We start from the raw sequence: 27,072 nt of genomic DNA, 5'->3' as shown, positions 1-27,072 counted from the left end.
TTCACCTCCCTAACAACCCCATCCATAAACAAATTAAACAACCATGGAGACATCACACACCCCTGCCGCAAACCTACATTCACATTTCCTCTCTTCCTACACGTACACATGCCTTACATCCTCGATAAAAACTTTTCACTGCTTCTAACAACTTGCCTCCCACACCATATATTCTTAATACCTTCCACAGAGCATCTCTATCATATGCCTTCTCCAGATCCATAAATGCTACATACAAATCCATTTGCTTTTCTAAGTATTTCTCACATACATTCTTCAAAGCAAACACCTGATCCACACATCCTCTACCACTTCTGAAACCACACTTTTCTTCCCCAATCTGATGCTCTGTACATGCCTTCACCCTCTCAATCAATACCCTCCCATATAATTTGCCAGGAATACTCAACAAACTTATACCTCTGTAATTTGAGCACTCACTCTTATCCCCTTTGCCTTTGTACAATGGCACTATGCACGCATTTTTTTTTTTTTTTTTTTTAGACTTCGCCATTTCCCGCATTAGCGAGGTAGCGTTAAGAACAGAGGACTGGGCCTTTGAGGGAATACCCTCACCTGGCCCAACTCTCTGTTCCTACTTTTGGAAAATTAAAAAAAAACGAGAGGGGAGGATTTCCCGCCCCCCGCTTCCTCCCATTTTAGTCGCCTTCTACGACACGCAGGGAATACGTGGGAAGTATTCTTTCTCCCCTATCCCCAGGGAGACAGCGACAAAGTATAATAAATATAAATAAAATAAATATATATATATATATATATATGGTTGTTTAATTTGTTTATGGATGGGGTTGTTAGGGAGGTAAATGCAAGAGTTTTGGAAAGATGGGCAAGTATGAAGTCTGTTGGGGATGAGAGAGCTTGGGAAGTGAGTCAGTTGTTGTTTGCTGATGATACAGCGCTGGTGGCTGATTCATGTGAGAAACTGCAGAAGCTGGTGACTGAGTTTGGTAAAGTGTGTGGAAGAAGAAAGTTAAGAGTAAATGTGAATAAGAGCAAGGTTATTAGGTACAGTAGGGTTGAAGGTCAAGTCAATTGGGAGGTGAGTTTGAATGGAGAAAAACTGGAGGAAGTGAAGTGTATTAGATATCTGGGAGTGGATCTGACAGCGGATGGAACCATGGAAGCGGAAGTGGATCATAGGGTGGGGGAGGGGGCGAAAATTCTGGGGGCCTTGAAGAATGTGTGGAAGTCGAGAACATTATCTCGGAAAGCAAAAATGGGTGTTTTGAAGTGGTTTGGGCACATGGACAGGATGAGTGAGGAAAGATTGACCAAGAGGATATATGTGTCGGAGGTGGAGGGAGCAAGGAGAAGAGGGAGACCAAATTGGAGGTGGAAAGATGGAGTGAAAAAGATTTTGTGTGATCGGGGCCTGAACATGCAGGAGGGTGAAAGGAGGGCAAGGAATAGAGTGAATTGGAGCGATGTGGTATACCGGGGTTGACGTGCTGTCAGTGGATTGAATCAAGGCATGTGAAGCGTCTGGGGTAAACCATGGAAAGCTGTGTAGGTATGTATATTTGCGTGTGTGGACGTATGTATATACATGTGTATGGGGGAGGGTTGGGCCATTTCTTTCGTCTGTTTCCTTGCGCTACCTCGCAAACGCGGGAGACAGCGACAAAGTATAAAAAAAATATATATATATATATATATATATATATATATATATATATATATATATATATATATATGGAACCATGGAAGCGGAAGTGGATCATAGGGTGGGGGAGGGGGCGAAAATTTTGGGAGCCTTGAAAAATGTGTTGAAGTCGAGAACATTATCCCGGAAAGCAAAAATGGGTATGTTTGAAGGAATAGTGGTTCCAACAATGTTGTATGGTTGCGAGGCGTGGGCTATGGATAGAGTTGTGCGCAGGAGGATGGATGTGCTGGAAATGAGATGTTTGAGGACAATGTGTGGTGTGAGGTGGTTTGATCGAGTAAGTAACGTAAGGGTAAGAGAGATGTGTGGAAATAAAAAGAGCGTGGTTGAGAGAGCAGAAGAGGGTGTTTTGAAGTGGTTTGGGCACATGGAGAGAATGAGTGAGGAAAGATTGACCAAGAGGATATATGTGTCGGAGGTGGAGGGAACGAGGAGAAGAGGGAGACCAAATTGGAGGTGGAAAGATGGAGTGAAAAGGATTTTGTGTGATCGGGGCCTGAACATGCAGGAGGGTGAAAGGAGGGCAAGGAATAGAGTGAATTGGAGCGATGTGGTATACAGGGGTTGACGTGCTGTCAGTGGATTGAATCAAGGCATGTGAAGCGTCCGGGGTAAACCATGGAAAGCTGTGTAGGTATGTATATTTGAGTGTGTGGACGTGTGTATGTACATGTGTATGGGGGGGGGGGGTTGGGCCATTTCTTTCGTCTGTTTCCTTGCGCTACCTCGCAAACGCGGGAGACAGCGACGAGGTATAAAAAAAAAAAAATATATATATATATATATATATTTTTTTTTTCATACTATTCGCTACTTCCCGCGATAGCGAGGTAGCGTTAAGAACAGAGGACTGGGCCTTTGAGGGAATATCCTCACCTGGACCTCTCCTCTGTTCCTTCTTTTGGAAAAAAAGAAAAAAAAAAAAACGAGAGGGGAGGATTTCCAGCCCCCCGCTCCCTTCCCTTTTAGTCGCCTTCTACGACACGCAGGGAATACGTGGGAAGTATTCTTTCTCCCCTATCCCCAGGGGATATATATATATATATATATATATATATATATATATATATATATATATATATATTTTTTTTTTTTTTGCTTTGTCGCTGTCTCCCACGTTTGCGAGGTAGCGCAAGGAAACAGACGAAAGAAATGGCCCAACCCACCCCCATACACATGCCTTGGTTCAATCTATTGACAGCACGTCAACCCCAGTATACCACATCGCCCCAATTCATTCTATTCCTTGCACACCTTTCACACTCTTGCATGTTCAGGACCCGATTGCTCAAAATCTTTTTCACTCCATCTTTCCGCCTCCAATTTGGTCTCCCACTTCTCTCATTCCCTCCACCTTTAAAACATATATCCTCTTTGTCAATCTTTCCTCACTCATTCTCTCCATGTGACGAAACTTTTTTCAAAACACCCTCTTCGCTCTCTCAACCACACTCTTTTTATTACCACACATCCCTTACCCTTTCATTACTTACTCGATCAAACCACCTCACACTACATATTGTCCTCAAACATCTCATTTCCAACACATCCACCCTCTTCCGCACAACCCACGCCTCGCAACCATAAAGCATTGCTGGAACCATATTCCTTCAAACATACCCATTTTTGCTTCAAGATAACATTCTTGCTTCCACATATTCTTCAATGCTCCCAGAACCTTCGCCCCCTCCCCCACCCTGTGACTCACTTCACCTTCCATGGTTCCATCCACTGCTAAATACACTCTCAGATATCTAAAGATATTTCACTTCCTCCAGTTTTTCTCCATTCAAATTTACGTCCCAACTGACTTGTCCCTCAACCTTACTGAACCTAATAACCTTGCTCTTATTCACATTTACTCTCAGCTTTCTTCTTTCACACACAATAATAATGATAATGGGTGATTTGAATGAAAAGGTGAGTAATGTGGCAGTTGAGGGTATAATTGGTGTACATGGGGTGTTCAGTGTTGTAAATGGAAATGGTGAAGAGCTTGTAGATTTGTGTGCTGAAAAAGGACTCGTGATTGGGAATACCTGGCTTAAAAAGAAGAGATATACATTTGTATACGTATGTAAGTAGGAGAGATGGCCAGAGAGCGTTATTGGATTATGTGTTGTTTGATAGTCACGTGAAAGAGAGACTTTTGGATGTTAATGTGCTGAGAGGTGCAACTGGAAGGATGTCTGATCATTATCTTGTGGAGGCTAAGGTGAAGATTTGTACAGAAAAGAAGAGAGAATATTGGGGTGAAGAGTAAGTGAGCTTGGAGAGGAGACTTGTGAGAGGAAGTACCAAGAGAGATTGAGAGCAGAATGGAAAAGGATGAGAGCAAATGATGTAAGGGGAGTTGAGGAGGAATGGGATGTATTTCGAAAAGCAGTGATGGCTTAAGCAAAAGATGCCTATGGCATGAGAAAGGTGGAAGGTGGGCAGATTAGAAAGGATGGTGTGTGGTGGAATGAAGAAATAAGATTCTTAGTGAAAGAGAAGAGAGGCATTTGGACAATTTTTGCAGGGAAAAAAAAATTGAGTGGGAGATGTATAAAAGAAAGAGACAGGAGGTCAAGAGAAAGGTGCAAGAGGTGAAAAAGAGGGCAAATGAGAGTTGGGGTGAGAGAGTATCATTAAATTTTAGAGAGAATAAAAAGATGTTCTGGAAGGAGGTAAATAAAGTGCGTAAGACAAGGGAGCAAATGGGAACTTCAGTGAAGGGCGCAAATGGGGAGGTGATAACAAGTAGTGGTGATGTGAGGAGATGGAGTGAGTATTTTGAAGGTTTGTTGAATGTGTTTGATGATAGAGTGGCAGATATAGGGTGTTTTGGTCGAGGTGGTGTGCAAAGTGATAGGGTTAGGGATAATGATTTGGTAAACAGAGAAAAGGTAGTAAAAGCTTTGCGGAAGATGAAAGCCAGCAAGGCAGCAGGTTTGGAAGGTATTGCAGTGGAATTTATTAAAAATGGGGGTGACTGTATTGTTGACTGGTTGGTAAGGTTATTTAATGTATGTATGACTCATGGTGAGGTACCTGAGGATTGGCGGAATGCATGCATAGTGCCATTGTACAAAGCAAAGGGGATAAGAGTGAGTGCGCAAATTGCAGAGGTATAAGTTTGTTGAGTATTCCTGGTAAATTATATGGGAGGGTATTGATTGAGAGGGTGAAGGCATGTACAGAGCATCAGATTGGGGAAGAGCAGTGTGGTTTCAGAAGTGGTAGAGGATGTGTGGATCAGGTGTTTGCTTTGAAGAATGTATGTGAGAAATACTTAGAAAAGCAAATGGATTCGTATGTAGCATTTATGGATCTGGAGAAGGCATATGATAGAGTTGATAGAGATGCTCTGTGGAAGGTATCAAGAATATATGGTGTGGGAGGCAAGTTGTTAGAAGTAGTGAAAAGTTTTTATCGAGGATGTAAGGCATGTGTACGTGTAGGAAGAGAGGAAAGTGATTGGTTCTCAGTGAATGTAGGTTTGCGGCAGGGGTGTGTGATGTCTCCATGGTTGTTTAATTTGTTTATGGATGGGGATGTTAGGGTGGTGAATGCAAGAGTTTTGGAAAGAGGGGCAAGTATGAAGTCTGTTGGGGATGAGAGAGCTTGGGAAGTGAGTCAGTTGTTGTTCGCTGATGATACAGCACTGGTGGCTGATTCTTGTGAGAAACTGCAGAAGCTGGTGACTGAGTTTGGTAAAGTGTGTGAAAGAATAAAGTTAAGAGTAAATGTGAATAAGAGCAAGGTTATTAGGTACAGTAGGGTTGAGGGTCAAGTCAATTGGGAGGTAAGTTTGAATGGAGAAAAACTGGAGGAAGTAAAGTGTTTTAGATATCTGGGAGTGGATCTGGCAGCGGATGGAACCATGGAAGCGGAAGTGAATCATAGGGTGGGGGAGGGGGCGAAAATCCTGGGAGCTTTGAAGAATGTGTGGAAGTCGAGAACATTATCTCGGAAAGCAAAAATGGGTATGTTTGAAGGAATAGTGGTTCCAACAATGTTGTATGGTTGCGAGGCGTGGACTATGGATAGAGTTGTGCGTAGGAGGATGGATGTGTTGGAAATGAGATGTTTGAGGACAATGTGTGGTGTGAGGTGGTTTGATCGAGTAAGTAATGTAAGGGTAAGAGAGATGTGTGGAAATAAAAAGAGTGTAGTTGAGAGAGCAGAAGAGGGTGTTCTGAAATTGTTTGGGCACATGGAGAGAATGAGTGAGGAAAGATTGACCAAGAGGATATATATGTCGGAGGTGGAGGGAACGAGGAGAAGTGGGAGACCAAATTGGAGGTGGAAAGATGGAGTGAAAAAGATTTTGTGTGATCGGGGCCTGAACATGCAGGAGGGTGAAAGGAGGGCAAGAAATAGAGTGAATTGGATCGATGTGGTATACCGGGGTTGACGTGCTGTCAGTGGATTGAATCAGGGCATGTGAAGCGTCTGGGGTAAACCATGGAAAGTTGTGTGGGGCCTGGTTGTGGAAAGGGAGCTGTGCTTTCGGGCATTATTGCATGACAGCTAGAGACTGAGTGTGAACGAATGGGGCCTTTGTTGTCTTTTCCTAGCACTACCTCGCACACATGAAGGGGGAGGGGGATGGTATTCCATGTGTGGCGAGATGGCGATGGGAATGAATAAAGGCAGACAGTGTGAATTGTGTGCATGGGTATATAAGTATGTGTCTGTGTGTGATATATATGTGTACATTGAGATGTATAGGTATGTATATTTGCGTGTGTGGACGTGTATGTATATACATGTGTATGGGGGTGGGTTGGGCCATTTCTTTCATCTGTTTCCTTGCGCTACCTCGCAAACGCGGGAGACAGTGACAAAGCAAAATAAATATAAATATATACATATATATATATATATATTGGAAAGGATCACAATTTTGCGCGTGATCAAGATATTCCATGAGTCCACGGGGAAAATGAAACACGAAAAGTTCCCAAGTGCACTTTCGTGTAATAATCACATCATCAGGGGAGACACAAGAGAGGAATATAACAGTCAGTTGATATACATCGAAGAGACGAAGCTAGGGCGCCATTTGGTAAACATGTGATTGTCCAAAACATACAACGAGCGTTCATAAACTTATCATTTTTCAAATCTTATCAACAATAAAGTTATCTAATTTGTACAGACCATCACTAATATTAAGATTATAATTCTTTGTTTATTTAATAATAGAAGATTCAATGATATTTCTCTTGGTAATAGAGTTAGAGTTAACAAGTGAGATGGCGTTACTCCAGTCAATACAATGATCATAGTTTTTAACATGATTAAACAAGGCATTTGATTCCTGTCCCGTTCTTATACTATATTTATGTTGCTTAAGTCTAACAGAAAGATCCTTACCAGTCTGACCAACATAAAATTTATCATAGTTTCCACAAGGAACTTTATAGATGCAACCAAGTGAATTTTCTGGTGAATTCCTGATTAAGATATTCTTTATAGTATCATTGTTGCTAAAGGCAACATTTACATTAAAGGATTTAAGCAACATGGGAAGCAAAGTGAAATTATTATTAAAAGGGAGAACTAAAAGATTCTTGGTGTTATTGGGAGGTTTGGGCTCAACAAGGAAACAAGTTTAAGTTTAGCATATACAAAAAAACCCACCAATGTATGCTCATATATCCATTATTACTCATCTCAACATGACAGAGTTAAATTATCATCATTTCAATCTATGTTCCTAAGGGCATTACATATTTGCAGTCCAGAGTTTATTGATGGTGAGTTTGAGAAGATATTTTCTATTGGATCTGAGTTAAAGTACCCTAGATCTTTCATTGATAAATCCCTTAAGTTAGCAAAGAAATCATTTTATAGAGTTGAGCCCAAACTTCCCATTAACACCAAGAATCTTTTAGTTCTCCCTTTTAAGAATAATTTCACTTTGCTTCCCATGTTGCTTAAATCCTTTAATGTAAATGTTGCCTTTAGCAACAATAATACTATAAAGAATATCTTAATCAGGAATTCACCAGAAAATTCTCTTGGTTGCATCTATAAAGTTCCTTGTGGAAACTGTGATAAATTTTATGTTGGTCAGACTGGTAAGGATCTTTCTGTTAGACTTAAGCAACATAAATATAGTATAAGAACGGGACAGGAATCAAATGTCTTGTTTAATCATGTTAAAAACTATGATCATTGTATTGACTGGAGTAACGCCATCTCAGTTGTTAACTCTAACTCTATTACCAAGAGAAATATCATTGAATCTTCTATTATTAAATACACAAAGAATTATAATCTTAATATTAGTGATGGTCTGTACAAATTAGATAACTTTATTGTTAATAAGATTTGTAAAATGATAAGTTTATGAACGCTCGTATGTTTTGGACAATCACATGTTTACCAAATGGCGCCCTAGCTTCGTCTCTTCGATGTATATCAACTGACTGTTATATTCCTCTCTTGTGTCTCCCCTGATGATGTGATTATTACACGAAAAAGCACTTGGGAACTTTTCGTGTTTCATTTTTTTTTCATTTTTTTTTTCATTTTTTTTTCAATTTTCCAAAAGAAGGAACAGAGGGGGCCAGGTGAGGATATTCCAAAAAAGGCCCAGTCCTCTGTTCCTAACGCTACCTCGCTAACGCGGGAAATGGCGAATAGTTTAAAAGAAAGATATATATATATATATATATATATATATATATATATATATATATATATATATATATATATATATATATATATATATATTTTTTTTTTTTTTTTTTTTGCTTTATCGCTGTCTCCCGCATTTGCGAGGTAGCGCAAGGAAACAGACGAAAGAAATGGCCCAACCCACCCCATACACATGCCTTGATTCAATCCACTGACAGCACGTCAACCCCGGTATACCACATCGCTCCAATTCACTCTATTCTTTGCCCTCCTTTCACCCTCCTGCATGTTCAGGCCCCGATCACACAAAATCTTTTTCACTCCATCTTTCCACCTCCAATTTGGTCTCCCACTTCTCGTTCCCTCCACCTCCGACACATATATCCTCTTGGTCAATCTTTCCTCACTCATTCTCTCCATGTGACCAAACCATTTCAAAACACCCTCTTCTGCTCTCTCAACCAAGCTCTTTTTATTTCCACACATCTCTCTTACCCTTACGTTACTCACTCGATCAAACCACCTCACACCACACATTGTCCTGAAACATCTCATTTCCAGCACATCCATCCTCCTGCGCACAACTCTATCCATAGCCCACGCCTCGCAACCATACAACATTGTTGGAACCACTATTCCTTCAAACATACCCATTTTTGCTTTCCGAGATAATGTTCTCAACTTCCACACATTCTTCAAGGCTCCCAGAATTTTCGCCCCCTCCCCCACCCTATGATCCACTTCCGCTTCCATGGTTCCATCCGCTGCCAGATCCACTCCCAGATATCTAAAACACTTCACTTCCTCCAGTTTTTCTCCATTCAAACTCACCTCCCAATTGAATTGACCCTCAACCCTACTGTACCTAATAACCTTGCTCTTATTCACATTTACTCTTAACTTTCTTCTTCCACACACTTTACCAAACTCAGTCACCAGCTTCTGCAGTTTCTCACATGAATCAGCCACCAGCGCTGTATCATCAGCGAACAACAACTGACTCACTTCCCAAGCTCTCTCATCCCCAACAGACTTCATACTTGCCCCTCTTTCCAAAACTCTTGCATTCACCTCCCTAACAACCCCATCCATAAACAAATTAAACAACCATGGAGACATCACACACCCCTGCCGCAAACCTACATTCACTGACATCTTCCTCTCTTCCTACACGTACACATGCCTTACATCCTCGATAAAAACTTTTCACTGCTTCTAACAACTTGCCTCCCACACCATATATTCTTAATACCTTCCACAGAGCATCTCTATCAACTCTATCATATGCCTTCTCCAGATCCATAAATGCTACATACAAATCCATTTGCTTTTCTAAGTATTTCTCACATACATTCTTCAAAGCAAACACCTGATCCACACATCCTCTACCACTTCTGAAACCACACTTTTCTTCCCCAATCTGATGCTCTGTACATGCCTTCACCCTCTCAATCAATACCCTCCCATATAATTTGCCAGGAATACTCAACAAACTTATACCTCTGTAATTTGAGCACTCACTCTTATCCCCTTTGCCTTTGTACAATGGCACTATGCACGCATTTTTTTTTTTTTTTTTTTTTTAGACTTCGCCATTTCCCGCATTAGCGAGGTAGCGTTAAGAACAGAGGACTGGGCCTTTGAGGGAATACCCTCACCTGGCCCAACTCTCTGTTCCTACTTTTGGAAAATTAAAAAAAAACGAGAGGGGAGGATTTCCCGCCCCCCGCTTCCTCCCATTTTAGTCGCCTTCTACGACACGCAGGGAATACGTGGGAAGTATTCTTTCTCCCCTATCCCCAGGGAGACAGCGACAAAGTATAATAAATATAAATAAAATAAATATATATATATATATATATATATATATATATATATATATATATATATATATATATATATATATATATATATATGGTTGTTTAATTTGTTTATGGATGGGGTTGTTAGGGAGGTAAATACAAGAGTTTTGGAAAGATGGGGACGTATGAAGTCTGTTGGGGATGAGAGAGCTTGGGAAGTGAGTCAGTTGTTGTTTGCTGATGATACAGCGCTGGTGGCTGATTCATGTGAGAAACTGCAGAAGCTGGTGACTGAGTTTGGTAAAGTGTGTGGAAGAAGAAAGTTAAGAGTAAATGTGAATAAGAGCAAGGTTATTAGGTACAGTAGGGTTGAAGGTCAAGTCAATTGGGAGGTGAGTTTGAATGGAGAAAAACTGGAGGAAGTGAAGTGTATTAGATATCTGGGAGTGGATCTGACAGCGGATGGAACCATGGAAGCGGAAGTGGATCATAGGGTGGGGGAGGGGGCGAAAATTCTGGGGGCCTTGAAGAATGTGTGGAAGTCGAGAACATTATCTCGGAAAGCAAAAATGGGTGTTTTGAAGTGGTTTGGGCACATGGACAGGATGAGTGAGGAAAGATTGACCAAGAGGATATATGTGTCGGAGGTGGAGGGAGCAAGGAGAAGAGGGAGACCAAATTGGAGGTGGAAAGATGGAGTGAAAAAGATTTTGTGTGATCGGGGCCTGAACATGCAGGAGGGTGAAAGGAGGGCAAGGAATAGAGTGAATTGGAGCGATGTGGTACACCGGGGTTGACGTGCTGTCAGTGGATTGAATCAAGGCATGTGAAGCGTCTGGGGTAAACCATGGAAAGCTGTGTAGGTATGTATATTTGCGTGTGTGGACGTATGTATATACATGTGTATGGGGGAGGGTTGGGCCATTTCTTTCGTCTGTTTCCTTGCGCTACCTTGCAAACGCGGGAGACAGCGACAAAGTATAAAAAAAAAATATATATATATATATATATATATATATATATATATATATATATATATATATGGAACCATGGAAGCGGAAGTGGATCATAGGGTGGGGGAGGGGGCGAAAATTTTGGGAGCCTTGAAAAATGTGTTGAAGTCGAGAACATTATCCCGGAAAGCAAAAATGGGTATGTTTGAAGGAATAGTGGTTCCAACAATGTTGTATGGTTGCGAGGCGTGGGCTATGGATAGAGTTGTGCGCAGGAGGATGGATGTGCTGGAAATGAGATGTTTGAGGACAATGTGTGGTGTGAGGTGGTTTGATCGAGTAAGTAACGTAAGGGTAAGAGAGATGTGTGGAAATAAAAAGAGCGTGGTTGAGAGAGCAGAAGAGGGTGTTTTGAAGTGGTTTGGGCACATGGAGAGAATGAGTGAGGAAAGATTGACCAAGAGGATATATGTGTCGGAGGTGGAGGGAACGAGGAGAAGAGGGAGACCAAATTGGAGGTGGAAAGATGGAGTGAAAAGGATTTTGTGTGATCGGGGCCTGAACATGCAGGAGGGTGAAAGGAGGGCAAGGAATAGAGTGAATTGGAGCGATGTGGTATACAGGGGTTGACGTGCTGTCAGTGGATTGAATCAAGGCATGTGAAGCGTCCGGGGTAAACCATGGAAAGCTGTGTAGGTATGTATATTTGCGTGTGTGGACGTGTGTATGTACATGTGTATGGGGGGGGGTTGGGCCATTTCTTTCGTCTGTTTCCTTGCGCTACCTCGCAAACGCGGGAGACAGCGACGAGGTATAAAAAAAAAAAAATATATATATATATATATATATTTTTTTTTTTCATACTATTCGCTACTTCCCGCGATAGCGAGGTAGCGTTAAGAACAGAGGACTGGGCCTTTGAGGGAATATCCTCACCTGGACCTCTCCTCTGTTCCTTCTTTTGGAAAAAAAGAAAAAAAAAAAAACGAGAGGGGAGGATTTCCAGCCCCCCGCTCCCTTCCCTTTTAGTCGCCTTCTACGACACGCAGGGAATACGTGGGAAGTATTCTTTCTCCCCTATCCCCAGGGGATATATATATATATATATATATATATATATATATATATATATATATATATATATATATATATATATTTTTTTTTTTTTGCTTTGTCGCTGTCTCCCACGTTTGCGAGGTAGTGCAAGGAAACAGACGAAAGAAATGGCCCAACCCACCCCCATACACATGCCTTGATTCAATCCACTGACAGCACGTCAACCCCAGTATACCACATCGCTCCAATTCACTCTATTCTTTGCCCTCCTTTCACCCTCCTGCATGTTCAGGCCCCGATCACTCAAAATCTTTTTCACTCCATCTTTCCACCTCCAATTTGGTCTCCCTCTTCTCCTCGTTCCCTCCACCTCCGACACATATATCCTCTTGGTCAATCTTTCCTCACTCATTCTCTCCATGTGACCAAACCATTTCAAAACACCCTCTTCTGCTCTCTCAACCATGCTCTTTTTATTTCCACACATCTCTCTTACCCTTACGTTACTTACTCGATCAAACCACCTCACACCACACATTGTCCTCAAACATCTCATTTCCAGCACATCCATCCTCCTGCGCACAACTCTATCCATTGTCCACGCCTCGCAACCATACAACATTGTTGGAACCACTATTCCTTCAAACATACCCATTTTTGCTTTCCGAGATAATGTTCTTGACTTCCACACATTCTTCAAGGCCCCCAGAATTTTCGCCCCCTCCCCCACCCTATGACGCTTCCATGGTGCCATCCGCTGCCAGATCCACTCCCAGATATCTAAAACACTTCACTTCCTCCAGTTTCTCTCCATTCAAACTCACCTCCCAATTGAATTGACCCTCAACCCTACTGTACCTAATAACCTTGCTCTTATTCACATTTACTCTTAACTTTCTTCTTTCACACACTTTACCAAACTCAGTCACCAGCTTCTGCAGTTTCTCACATGAATCCGCCACCAGCGCTGTATCATCAGCGAACAACAACTGACTCACTTCCCAAGCTCTCTCATCCCCAACAGACTTCATACTTGCCCCTCTTTCCAAAACTCTTGCATTCACCTCCCTAACAACCCCATCCATAAACAAATTAAACAACCATGAAGACATCACACACCCCTGCCGCAAACCTACATTCACTGAGAACCAATCACTTTCCTCTCTTCCTACACGTACACATGCCTTACATCCTCGATAAAAACTTTTCACTGCCTCCAACAACTTGCCTCCCACACCATACACTCTTAATACCTTCCACAGAGCATCTCTATCAACTCTATCATATGCCTTCTCCAGATCCATAAATGCTACATACAAATCCATTTGCTTTTCTAAGTATTTCTCACATACATTCTTCAAAGCAAACACCTGATCCACACATCCTCTACCACTTCTGAAACCACACTGCTCTTCCCCAATCTGATGCTCTGTACATGCCTTCACCCTCTCAATCAATACCCTCCCATATAATTTGCCAGGAATACTCAACAAACTTATACCTCTGTAATTTGAGCACTCACTCTATCCCCTTTGCCTTTGTACAATGGCACTATGCACGCATTCCGCCAATCCTCAGGCACCTCACCATGAGTCATACATACATTAAATAACCTTACCAACCAGTCAACAATACAGTCACCACCTTTTTTAATAAATTCCACTGCAATACCATCCAAACCTGCTGCCTTGCTGGCTTTCATCTTCCGCAAAGCATTTACTACCTCTTCTCTGTTTACCAACTCATTTTCCCTAACCCTCGCACTTTGCACACCATCTCGACCAAAACACCCTATATCTGCCACTCTATCATCAAACACATTCAACAAACCTTCAAAATACTCACTCCATCTCCTTCTCACATCACAACTACTTGTTATCACCTCCCCATTTGCGCCCTTCACTGAAGTTCCCATTTGCTCCCTTGTCTTACGCACTTTATTTACCTCCTTCCAGAACATCTTTTTATTCTCCCTAAAATTTAATGATACTCTCTCACCCCAACTCTCATTTGCCCTTTTTTTCACCTCTTGCACCTTTCTCTTGACCTCCTGTCTCTTTCTTTTATACGTCTCCCACTCAATTGCATTTTTTCCCTGCAAAAGTCGTCCAAATGCCTCTCTCTTCTCTTTCACTAATACTCTTACTTCTTCATCCCACCACTCACTACCCTTTCTAATCAACCCACCTCCCACTCTTCTTATGCCACAAGCATCTTTTGCGCAATCCATCACTGATTCCCTAAATACATCCCATTCCTCCCCCACTCCCCTTACTTCCATTGTTCTCACCTTTTTCCATTCTGTACTCAGTCTCTCCTGGTACTTCCTCACACAAGTCTCCTTCCCAAGCTCACTTACTCTCACCACCCTCTTCACCCCAACATTCACTCTTCTTTTCTGAAAACCCATACAAATCTTCACCTTAGCCTCCACAAGATAATGATCAGACATCCCTCCAGTTGCACCTCTCAGCACATTAACATCCAAAAGTCTCTCTTTCGCGCGCCTGTCAATTAACACGTAATCCAATAACGCTCTCTGGCCATCTCTCCTACTTACATAAGTATACTTATGTATATCTCGCTTTTTAAACCAGGTATTCCCAATCATCAGTCCTTTTTCAGCACATAAATCTACAAGCTCTTCACCATTTCCATTTACAACACTGAACACCCCATGTATACCAATTATTCCCTCAACTGCCACATTACTCACCTTTGCATTCAAATCACCCAACACTATAACCCGGTCTCGTGCATCAAAACCACTAACACACTCATATATATATATATATATATATATATATATATATATATATATATATATATATATATTTTTTTTTTTATACTTTGTCGCTGTCTCCCGCATTTGCGAGGTAGCGCAAGGAAACAGACGAAAGAAATGGCCCAACCCCCCCCATACACATGTACATACACACGTCCACACACGCAAATATACATACCTACACAGCTTTCCATGGTTTACCCCGGACGCTTCACATGCCTTGATTCAATCCACTGACAGCACGTCAACCCCTGTATACCACATTGCTCCAATTCACTCTATTCCTTGCCCTCCTTTCACCCTCCTGCATGTTCAGGCCCCGATCACACAAAATCCTTTTCACTCCATCTTTCCACCTCCAATTTGGTCTCCCTCTTCTCCTCGTTCCCTCAACCTCCGACACATATATCCTCTTGGTCAATCTTTCCTCACTCATTCTCTCCATGTGCCCAAACCATTTCAAAACACCCTCTTCTGCTCTCTCAACCACGCTCTTTTTATTTCCACACATCTCTCTTACCCTTACGTTACTTACTCGATCAAACCACCTCACACCACACATTGTCCTCAAACATCTCATTTCCAGCACATCCAACCTCCTGCGCACAACTCTATCCATAGCCCACGCCTCGCAACCATACAACATTGTTGGAACTACTATTCCTTCAAACATACCCATTTTTGCTTTCCGGGCTAATGTTCTCGACTTCCACACATTCTTCAAGGCTCCCAAAATTTTCGCCCCCTCCCCCACCCTATGATCCACTTCCGCTTCCATGGTTCCATCCGCTGACAGATCCACTCCCAGATATCTAAAACACTTCACTTCCTCCAGTTTTTCTCCATTCAAACTCACCTCCAAATTGACTTGACCCTCAACCCTACTGTACCTAATAACCTTGCTCTTATTCACATTCACTCTTAACTTTCTTCTTCCACACACTTTACCAAACTCCGTCACCAGCTTCTGCAGTTTCTCACATGAATCCGCCACCAGCGCTGTATCATCAGCGAACAACAACTGACTCACTTCCCAAGCTCTCTCATCCCCAACAGACTTCATACTTGCCCCTCTTTCCAAGACTCTTGCATTTACCTCCCTAACAACCCCATCCATAAACAAATTAAACAACCATGGAGACATCACACACCCCTGCCGCAAACCTACATTCACTGAGAACCAATCACTTTCCTCTCTTCCTACACGTACACATGCCTTACATCCTCGATAAAAACTTTTCACTGCTTCTAACAACTTGCCTCCCACACCATATATATATATATATATATATATATATATATATATATATATATATATATATATATATATATATATATATGAGGGTGAAGGGAGGGCAAGGAATAGAGTGAATTGGAGCGATGTGGTATACCGGGGTTGACGTGCTGTCAGTGGATTGTATCAAGGCATGTGAAGCGTCTGGGGTAAACCATGGAAAGCTGTGTAGGTATGTATATTTGCGTGTGTGGACGTATGTATATACATGTGTATGGGGGGGGGGCATTTCTTTCGTCTGTTTCCTTGCGCTACCTCGCAAACGCGGGAGACAGCGACAAAGTATAAAAAAAAAAAATATATATATTGGTTGCGAGGCGTGGGCTATGGATAGAGTTGTGCGCAGGAGGATGGATGTGCTGGAAATGAGATGTTTGAGGACAATGTGTGGTGTGAGGTGGTTTGATCGAGTGAGTAACGTAAGGGTAAGAGAGATGTGTGGAAATAAAAAGAGCGTGATTGAGAGAGCAGAAGAGGGTGTTTTGAAGTGGTTTGGGCACATGGAGAGGATGAGTGAGGAAAGATTGACCAAGAGGATATATGTGTCGGAGGTGGAGGGAGCAAGGAGAAGAGGGAGACCAAATTGGAGGTGGAAAGATGGAGTGAAAAGGATTTTGTGTGATCGGGGCCTGAACATGCAGGAGGGTGAAAGGAGGGCAAGGAATAGAGTGAATTGGAGCGATGTGGTATACCGGGGTTGACGTGCTGTCAGTGGATTGAATCAAGGCATGTGAAGCGTCTGGGGTAAACCATGGAAAGCTGTGTAGGTATGTATATTTGCGTGTGTGGACGTATGTATATACATGTGTATGGGGGGGGGTTGGGCCATTTCTTTCGTCTGTTTCCTTGCGCTACCTCGCAAACGCGGGAGACAGCGACAAAGTATAAAAAAAAAAAAAAATATATATACATATTTTTTTTTTTTATTATACTTTGTCGCTGTCTCCCGCGTTTGCGAGGTAGCGCAAGGAAACAGACGAAAGAAATGGCCCAACCCCCCCCATACACATGTATATACATGTGTATGGGGGGGGTCAATCTTTCCTCACTCATTCTCTCCATGTGCCCAAACCACTTCAAAACACCCTCTTCTGCTCTCTCAACCACGCTCTTTTTATTTCCACACATCTCTCTTACCCTTACGTTACTCACTCGATCAAACCACCTCACACCACCCATTGTCCTCAAACATCTCATTTCCAGCACATCCATCCTCCTGCGCACAACTCTATCCATAACCCACGCCTTGCAACCATACAACATTGTTGGAACCACTATTCCTTCAAACATACCCATTTTTGCTTTCCGAGATAATGTTCTCGACTTCCACACATTCTTCAAGGCCCCCAGAATTTTCGCCCCCTCCCCCACCCTATGATCCACTTCCGCTTCCATGGTTCCATCCACTGCCAGATCCACTCCCAGATATCTAAAACACTTCACTTCCTCCAGTTTTTCTCCATTCAAACTCACCTCCCAATTGAATTGACCCTCAACCCTACTGTACCTAATAACCTTGCTCTTATTCACATTTACTCTTAACTTTCTTCTTCCACACACTTTACCAAACTCAGTCACCAGCTTCTGCAGTTTCTCACATGAATCAGCCACCAGCGCTGTATCATCAGCGAACAACAACTGACTCACTTCCCAAGCTCTCTCATCCCCAACAGACTTCATACTTGCCCCTCTTTCCAAAACTCTTGCATTCACCTCCCTAACAACCCCATCCATAAACAAATTAAACAACCATGGAGACATCACACACCCCTGCCGCAAACCTACATTCACTGAGAACCAATCACTTTCCTCTCTTCCTACACGTACACATGCCTTACATCCTCGATAAAACTTTTCACTGCTTCTAACAACTTGCCTCCCACACCATATATTCTTAATACCTTCCACAGAGCATCTCTATCAACTCTATCATATGCCTTCTCCAGATCCATAAATGCTACATACAAATCCATTTGCTTTTCTAAGTATTTCTCACATACATTCTTCAAAGCAAACACCTGATCCACACATCCTCTACCACTTCTGAAACCACACTGCTCTTCCAACAATGTTATAAGGTTGCGAGGCATGGGCTATAGATAAGGCTGTGCGGAGGAGGTTGGATGCATTGGATATGAAATGTATGAGGACAAAATGTGGTGTGAGGAAGTTTGATCGAGTAAGTAATGAAAGGATAAGACAGATGTCTGGTAATAAAAAAGGTGTGGTGGAGAAAGCAGAAGAGGGTGTGTTGAAATGGTTAGGACACATGAAGAGAATGAGTGAGGAAAGATTGACAAAGAGGATATATGTGCCAGAGGTGGAGTGAAGAAGAAGTGGGAGACCAAATTGGAAGTGGAAGGATGGGGTTAAAAAGATTTTGAGCAAACGGGGCCTGAACATACAGGAGAGTGAAAGGCATGCAAGGAATAGTGAATTGGAACGATGTGGTATATCGGGGTCGATGTGCTGTCAATGGAGTGAACTAGGGAATGTGAAGCATCTGGGGTAAACCTTAGAAAGGTCAGTGGGGCCTGGATGTGGAAAGGAAGCTGTGGTTTCAGTGCATTAAACATTCTTGATCATCATTTCCTGTGTTAGCAAGGTAGTGCCAATAAACAACCAAAGAGAGACACATCCACTCACATACACATATGCACATACATACATATAAATACACATACATATGAACATAAGTACATATTCATAATTGCTTACCTTCATCCATTCCTGGTGCCATCCTGCCCCACAGGAAACAGTATCGCCATCCCCTGCATCAGCGAGGCAACGCCAGGAAACGGACGGAGAAGGACCACAAAAAGGGACAAATGGGGAAATGATAACAGGTAGTGATGGTGTGAGGAGGAGATGTAGAGACTAATTTTGAGGAATTCTTAAAAGTATTTGATGACAGAGTGGCAGATCTAGGGTGTTTTGGTCAGGGCAGTATCAGAAGTGTGAGAGTCATGGAGGGTGGTTTGGTGAAGAGAGGAGAGGTGGTGAAAGCCTTGAAGGAAATGAAATGTGGCAAGGAGGCAGGAGTCAATGGCACTGCAGTTGAATACATTAAGAAAGGAGGTGACTGTGCTGTTGATTGGTTGGTAAGGGTATTCAATGTATGTAAGGATCATGGTGAACTGCTTGAGGGTTGGTGGAATGCATGTATAAAGGCAAAGGGGAAAAAGGTGAGTGTTCAAACTAAAGAGGTATATGTTTGTTGAGTATACCTGGTGAGTTGAAAGTAAGGGTACTGATTGAGAGGGTGAAGGCATGTACAAAGCATCAGACTGGGGAGGAGCAGTGTGGTTTCAGAAGCATTAGAAGAGGTGTGGATTAAGTGTTTGTTTTGAAAATGTGTTTGAGAAATACTTAGAAAAACAGATGGGGCTGTATGTGCCACTTATAGATCTGGAAAAGGCATGAAATAGCATTAGCAAAGATGCTTTGTGGATGGACTTAAGAATACCTGGAGTGGGAGGCAAGCTGCTAGAAGAAGTGAGAAGTTGTTATCAAGGTGTACGGCATGTGTACGAGTATGAAGAGATGAAGGTGAATGGTTCCAAGTGAGGTTCGGTGTACAGCGTGTGTATAAGTAAAAAGACAAAAAAGTAAATGGCTCAAAGTGAAGGTCAGTCTGCAGCACGGGTGTGTGATGTTACCACAGTTGTTTAATCTGTTTATGAATGGAGTGGCGAGGGAGGTAAATGCAAAAGTCTTAAAGAAAGAAGGACATGTATGCAGTCTGTTGGGACGAGAGGGCCTGGAAAAAGGGTCAGTTGTTATCCGTCAATGATACAGCACTGGTGGCTGATTTGAGTGAAAAACTGCAGAAGTTCACGACTGAGTTTGAAAGTGTGTGTGAAAGGAGAAAGTTGAGAATAAGTGTGAATAAAAGCAAGGCTATTAGGTTCAGTATGGTTAAGGGACAAGTTAGTTGGGAAATAAGACTGAATGGAGAAAATTTGAAGGAAGTGAAATGTATTAGATATTTGGAAGTGGACTAGGCAGAAAATGGAACCATGGTAGCAGAATTGAGTAAGTGAGTGGGGGAGAGGGTGAAGGTTTTGGAAGCAATGAAGAACTTGTGGAAAGAGAGAACATTACCTCGGAAAGCAAATATGGATATGCTTGAAGGAATAGCAATTCCAACAATATTATACGGTTGCAAGGCATTTGCTATAGATATGATTGTGCACAGGAGGGTGGATGTGTTGGAAATGAAATGTTTGAGGACAATATGAGGTGGGTTGATTAGAAAGGGTAGTGAGTGGTGGGATGAAGAAGTAAGATTATTAGTGAAAGAGAAGAGAGAGGCATTTGCACAATTTTTGCAGGGAAAAATGCAGTTGAGTGGGAGATGTATAAAAGAAAGAGAGAGGAGGTCAAGAGAAAGGTGCAAGAGGTGAAAAAGAGGGCAAATGAGAGTTGGGGTGAGAGAGTATCATTGAATTTTAGGGAGAATAAAAAGATGTTCTGGAAGGAGGTAAATAAAGTGCGTAAGACAAGGGAGCAAATGGGAACTTCAGTGAAGGGCGCAAATGGGGAGGTGATAACAAGTAGTGGTGATGTGAGAAAGAGATGGAGCGAGTATTTTGAAGGTTTGTTGAATGTGTTTGATGATAGAGTGGCAGATATAGGGTGTTTTGGTCGAGGTGGTGTGCAAAGTGAGAGGGTTAGGGAAAATGATTTGGTAAACAGAGAAGAGGTAGTAAAAGCTTTGTGGAAGATGAAAGCCGGCAAGGCAGCAGGTCTGGATGGTATTGCAGTGGAATTTATTAAAAAAGGGGGTGACTGTATTGTTGACTGGTTGGTGAGGTTATCTAATGTATGTATGACTCATGGTGAGGTGCCTGAGGATTGGCGGAATGCGTGCATAGTGCCATCGTACAAAGGCAAAGGGGATAAGAGTGAGTGCTCAAATTTCAGAGGTATAAGTTTGTTGAGTATTCCTGGTAAATTATATGGGAGGGTACTGATTGAGAGGGTGAAGGCGTGTACAGAGCATCAGATTGGGGAAGAGCAGTGTGGTTTCAGAAGTGGTAGAGGATGTGTGGATCAAGTGTTTGCTTTGACGAATGTATGTGAGAAATACTTAGAAAAGCAAATGGATTTGTATGTAGCATTTATGGATCTGGAGAAGGCATATGATAGAGTTGATAGAGATGCTCTGTGGAAGGTATTAAGAATATATGGTGTGGGAGGCAAGTTGTTAGAAGCAGTGAAAAGTTTTTATTGAGGATGTAAGGCATGTGTACGTGTAGGAAGAGAGGAAAGCGATTGGTTCTCAGTGAATGTAGGTTTGCGGCAGGGGTGTGTGATGTCTCCATGGTTGTTTAATTTGTTTATGGATGGGGTTGTTAGGGTGGTGAATGCAAGAGTTTTGGAAAGAGGGGCAAGTATGAAGTCTGTTGGGGATGAGAGAGCTTGGGAAGTGAGTCAGCTGTTGTTCGCTGATGAAACAGCGCTGGTGGCTGATTCATGTGAGAAACTGCAGAAGCTGGTGACTGAGTTTGGTAAAGTGTGTGAAAGAAGAAAGGTAAGAGTAAATGTGAATAAGAGCAAGGTTATTAGGTACAGTAGGGTTGAGGGTCAAGTCAATTGGGAGGTAAGTTTGAATGGAGAAAAACTGGAGGAAGTAAAGTGTTTTAGATATCTGGGAGTGGATCTGGCAGCAGATGGAACCATGGAAGCGGAAGTGAATCATAGGGTGGGGGAGGGGGCGAAAATCCTGGGAGCCTTGAAGAATGTGTGGAAGTCGAGAACATTATCTCGAAAGCAAAAATGGGTATGTTTGAAGGAATAGTGGTTCCAACAATGTTGTATGGTTGTGAGGCCTGGGCTATGGATAGAGTTGTGCGCAGGAGGATGGATGTGCTGGAAATGAGATGTTTGAGGACAATGTGTGGTGTGAGGTGGTTTGATCGAGTAAGTAACGTAAGGGTAAGAGAGATGTGTGGAAATAAAAAGAGCGTGGTTGAGAGAGAAGAAGAGGGTGTTTTGAAATGGTTTGGGCACATGGAGAGAATGAGAGGAAAGATTGACCAAGAGGATATATGTGTCAGAGGTGGAGGGAACGAGGAGAAGTGGGAGACCAAATTGGAGGTGGAAAGATGGAGTGAAAAAGATTTTGAGTGATCGGGGCCTGTGTGTGCATGTGTGTGTGTGTGTGTGTGTGTGTGTGTGTGTGTGTGTGTGTGTGTATGAGTGGTTGGGTCATTCTTCGTCTGTTTCCTTGCACTGCACATGAGATCTAGAGACTGTGAACGAATGTGGCCCTTTTTTTTTTGTCTTTTCCTAGCGCTACCTCAAGGGGGGATGCTATTTCATGTGTGGCGGGGTGGCAACCGGAATGGATGAGGGCAGCAAGTATGAATATGTGCATGTGTATACATGTATATGTCTGTCTGTGTATATGTATGTATACATTGAAATGTATAGGTATGTATATGTAAATGTATGTATATGTGCATGTGTGGGCATTTAAGTATATACATGTGAATGTCGGTGGTTGGGCCATTCTTTTGTCTGTTTCCTTGTGCTACCTCGCTAAAGCAGGAGACGGCGATTAAGTATCAATATTAAATACATATATTATTATCCCTAGGGATGGGATAGAAAGAATACTTCCCATGAATTCCATGTGTGTAGTAGAAGGCAACTATAAGAGGAGGGAGCAGGGGGCTGGAAATCCTCCCCTCTCTTTTTCACTTTTCAAAAAAAAGGAACTTAGAAGGGGACCAAGTGAGAATATTCCCTCTAAGGCTCAGTCCTCTGTTCTTAACACCCTCTCACAAATGTGGGAAATGGCGAATATGTAAGAAAAAAACATATAGATATACAAACCTCCAACAGCCAGGATCGAACCTGGGACCCTGCATGGCAGGCAGGAGTGCTACCGCTAGGCTATGATCGCCCCTGATTGGGAATGACTATTAGAATACTAAGTAGAGTTGTACATACAGTACAAGGCCTTGTCCATGCCATGGTGATCACTATTATTACAAATTCTGGTTCAGATTAACATCTACAGTAAATATTTCTAAAACCTATTATGCTTCATCTGTACTACAAATGAATATATAACTGGCACTTACCGCTTTATGTCTGGCTGCCATATCCAAATTGTGAATGCCCACCAGTAAAGAGTAATCCATAATCTTGAATGATGTTAACACCTGCAGAAAGAAACAGTAAGACAACAAACTTTACCCACACAAAATACGTTAGTACTAAATTGCTATTTATTGATCAAACTTAATCTTTTCTGAGCCGACAGCTTTCTCAGGTATATAAGTTCAATGTGGGACACACCTTTTGCAGTTTTAATATTGGTAATTTCAAAAGAACACCTGTGTGATTGTTAAGGCACCCATAAGTATATTTCCAGCTTGGGACAAAAAATTTTTTGAGGATGCATTAGACTGATATGTCACTAATAAATTCTGGGTGAGAGTAATGTAAACTTGCTCAGACAATACACTGTAGCTTTGAAACACCACACAGGATATCCATTAATATACAGTAAAATATCTCCTCCCCTCCTTCACCACCATATGAGACCAGCCAAACATTACATTAATCTAAATTTGTTTTTCCATTGTCTCACAGTTGTTACAATATATCTGATATTTCTGGTAGCGTACACTGGTAAGGATGTTACAGACCTTCAGACACACTAGTTTGTTTGTCTGTCAGCAGAATGTAAACATGAGAACAATACAACCAACCCCTTGACACCACTTTCAGCGCATCTGAATTTTTACAGAATATGGGCATTATCATATGTTTTCATTTTTCGTTGTTTCATTGTTGCTACAGAGGATCTTAAATGTTCTAAGCTTCTTGTTGTGTACAAATGCTTCTTTGAAATTAGTAAGGTATAGTCAGAAACAAACAAATGACGGCCTCATTTGCACAGTTCAGTTGTCATGTATAACGGTCAGAAAACAAAGTCTGCTAGGTGGTTAATTTCCAAATATTCAGACTCAATTTTAGCTTCCCTAGCTGCACTATGAGATGGGGTGGGAGTACCTATGACCGCACAGACTGGGTTTTATAATACGCTATTCCCTTTTTTCCAGCCTTTTCAACCTTATCCATTCAAACAGCTTAACAGACACAGCAAAGAGAAGGAAAGCATAGTTGGAAGCTTTGCTGATGACACTTGTGTAAGCACAATAACTGGACTAAAACTTATCAAAAGGAGATGCAATAAGACTATATACACATTTACAAATGGGCTGAGGTGAACCTGCTGGAATATAACAAAAATAAATAAATGGATTGAACCAGGGCATGTGAAGCATCTGGAGTAAGCCATGGAAAGGTCTGTGGGGCCTTGATGTGGAAAGCCTTGCCGGCTTTCATCTTCCACAAAGCTTTCACTACCTCTTCTCTGTTTACTATATCACTCTCCCTGACCCTCTAACTTCGCACACCACCTTGACCAAAACACATAATATATCTGCTACTCTATCATCTAACACATTCAACAAACCTTCAAAATACTCACTCCATCTTCTCACATCACCACCACTTGTTATTATCTCCCCATTAGCCCCCTTCACTGATGTTCCCATTTGTTCTCTTGTCTAATGCACTTTATTTACCTCCTTCCAGAACTTTTTATTCTCCCTAAAATCTACTGATACTCTCTCACCCTAACTCTCATTTGCCCTCTTTTCCACCTCTTGCACCTTTCTCATGACCTCTTGCCTCCTTCTTTTATACATCTCCCACTCATTTGCACTACTTCCCTTCAAAAATTGCCCAAATGCCTCTCTCTTCTCTTTCACTAATAATCTTACTTTTTCATCCCACCACTCACTACCCTTTCTAATCTGCCCACCTCCCACTCTTCTCATGCTACAAGCATCTTTTGTGCAAGCCATCACTGCTTCCCTGAATACATCCCATTCCTCCTCCACTCCTCTTTCGTCCTTTGCTCTCACCTTTTTCCATTCTGCACTCAGTCTCTCCTAGTACTTCCTCACACAAGTCTCCTTCCCAAGCTCACTTACTCTCACCACTCTCTTCACCCCAACATTCTCTCTTCTTTTCTGAAAACCTCTACAAATCTTCACCTTCACCTCCACAAGATAATGATCAGACATCCCTCCAGTTGCACATCCAAAAGTCTCTCTTTCACGCGCCAATCAATTAACACATAATCCAATAATCTCTCTGGCCATCTCTCCTACTTACATACGTATACTTATGTTTATCTCTCTTTTTGAACCAGGTATTCCTAATCACCAGTCCTTGTTCAGCACACAATTCTACAAGCTCTTCACCATTTCCATTTACAACACTGAATTCCCCATGTACACCAATTATTCCCTCAACTGCCACACTAATCACCTTTGCATTCAAATCACCCATCACTATAACCTGGTCTCGTGCATCAAAACTGCTAACACACTCACTCAGCTGCTCCTAAATCACTTGTCTCTCATGATCTTTCATGCCCAGGTGCATAGGCCCCTATAATCACCCATCTCTTTCCATCCACTTTAAGTTTTACCCACATCAATCTAGAGTTTACTTTCTTACACATACACATGCACATACTTTAAAGAAGGACTGGAGACTGGAAATACCCAGTTTAAAAAGAGGGACATACATAAGTATATGTGAGTGAGTAGGAAATATATTTAGAGGGCATTACTGGATTACATACTAAATGACATGCACGCAAAAGATGTATATGTGTTGAGATGGGCAGCTGATGGGATGTCTGACCAATACCTAGCAGAGGCAAGGGAGTTTGTAGAGGTTTTAAAAAAAAACAAAGAATATGAGTGAGAAGAGGGTGTGAAAGTGAGCTTGAAAAAGAGACATGTGAAGAAATTTGGTGCAGAATCACAAAGAATGAGAGTAAAGGAAACAAGGGGAGTGGGCAAGCAATGAGAGATATTTAGGGAAGCAGTGCTGGCATGCACTAGAGAAGTAGGTTACTGGTATGTAAAAGGTGAGAAAGGTTGGTAAGCGGAGGGATGACAAAGTAAAGCTTCAAGTGAAAGAGTAAAGAGAAGTGTATGGGTAATACTTACAGGAAAAGAATGCAAGTGATTGGGAAATGTACAAAGAAAGCAGCAGGAGGTCAAGAGGAAGGTTCAGGGGTTGAAAGAGAGGGTTACTGAGAAATGGGGGTGAAAGAGTATCAGTAGACTTAAGAATAATTGAATATTTTTGAAAGAGGTTAATAGTACAAGATAAACATGAAAAAAATGGGAACATCAGTAAAGGGGGCAAAGGGGGTAGTGGCAACAAGTAGTGATGAGGTGACAAGATGAAGAGCACATTCTGAAGGACAACTGAAAGTATTCAATAATATGGTGGCATGTGTAGGGTGTTTAGGTTAGGATGATATGTAAAGTCATGGAAAGTGGTTTGGTAAAGAGGGAAAGCCTTGTGTTAAGATGAAATGTGGCAAAGCAGCTTCAGTGGATGGTCCTGTAGTTGACTGTAGTTGACTTTCTTAAGAGAGGGAGTAACTGCATTGTTGAATGTTTGGTTAGGATTTTCAATGAATATATGGATCATGGTGAGGTTCCTGAGGTTGACAGAATGCATATATAGTGACACTGTGTACAGCCAAAAGGGACAAAGGTGAGTTTCTGAACTAGAGAGGTACTAGTTTGTTGAGTGTACCTGGCAAGTTGTAAGGGAGAGTGGTCCCTGAGAGTGTGATAGTAGGTACAGAGCATCAGACTGAGGAGAAACTGTGTGGTTTCAGGAGTGGTAGAGGATGCATGGTTAATCCACGCATCAGGTGTTAGCTTTAAAGGTTGGAACATTAGGCAGGAACATTAGGCACACACATTAGGCAGAAGAAGCTGGTAAGAATTTTTGGTAAGAGC

General features: G+C 42.0%; 1 protein-coding gene across 23 annotated transcripts in view; it reads right to left on the bottom strand.

The window, feature by feature from the left end:
- Window positions 1–27,072, bottom strand: part of LOC139765081 (phosphatidylinositol 4-phosphate 5-kinase type-1 alpha-like) — a 372,175-nt gene that overhangs the window by 206,421 nt on the left and 138,682 nt on the right. For all 23 annotated transcript variants that reach the window (XR_011716566.1, XR_011716567.1, XR_011716568.1 and 20 more), the window contains one exon: window positions 23,305–23,385. Coding sequence is in view for 20 of the 23 variants with exons in the window: in XM_071692221.1 (XP_071548322.1) it covers window positions 23,305–23,385 (81 nt within the window). In the remaining 3 variants the exon portion in view is untranslated. The remainder of the gene's footprint in view (window positions 1–23,304; window positions 23,386–27,072) is intronic.

This window comes from Panulirus ornatus, chromosome 52 (assembly GCF_036320965.1).
Source record: "Panulirus ornatus isolate Po-2019 chromosome 52, ASM3632096v1, whole genome shotgun sequence".
NCBI classification, from domain to species: Eukaryota; Metazoa; Arthropoda; class Malacostraca; order Decapoda; family Palinuridae; genus Panulirus; species Panulirus ornatus.
The sequence above is the reverse complement of the archived record's forward strand: the minus strand, read 5'-3'. Positions and strand labels throughout refer to the sequence as shown.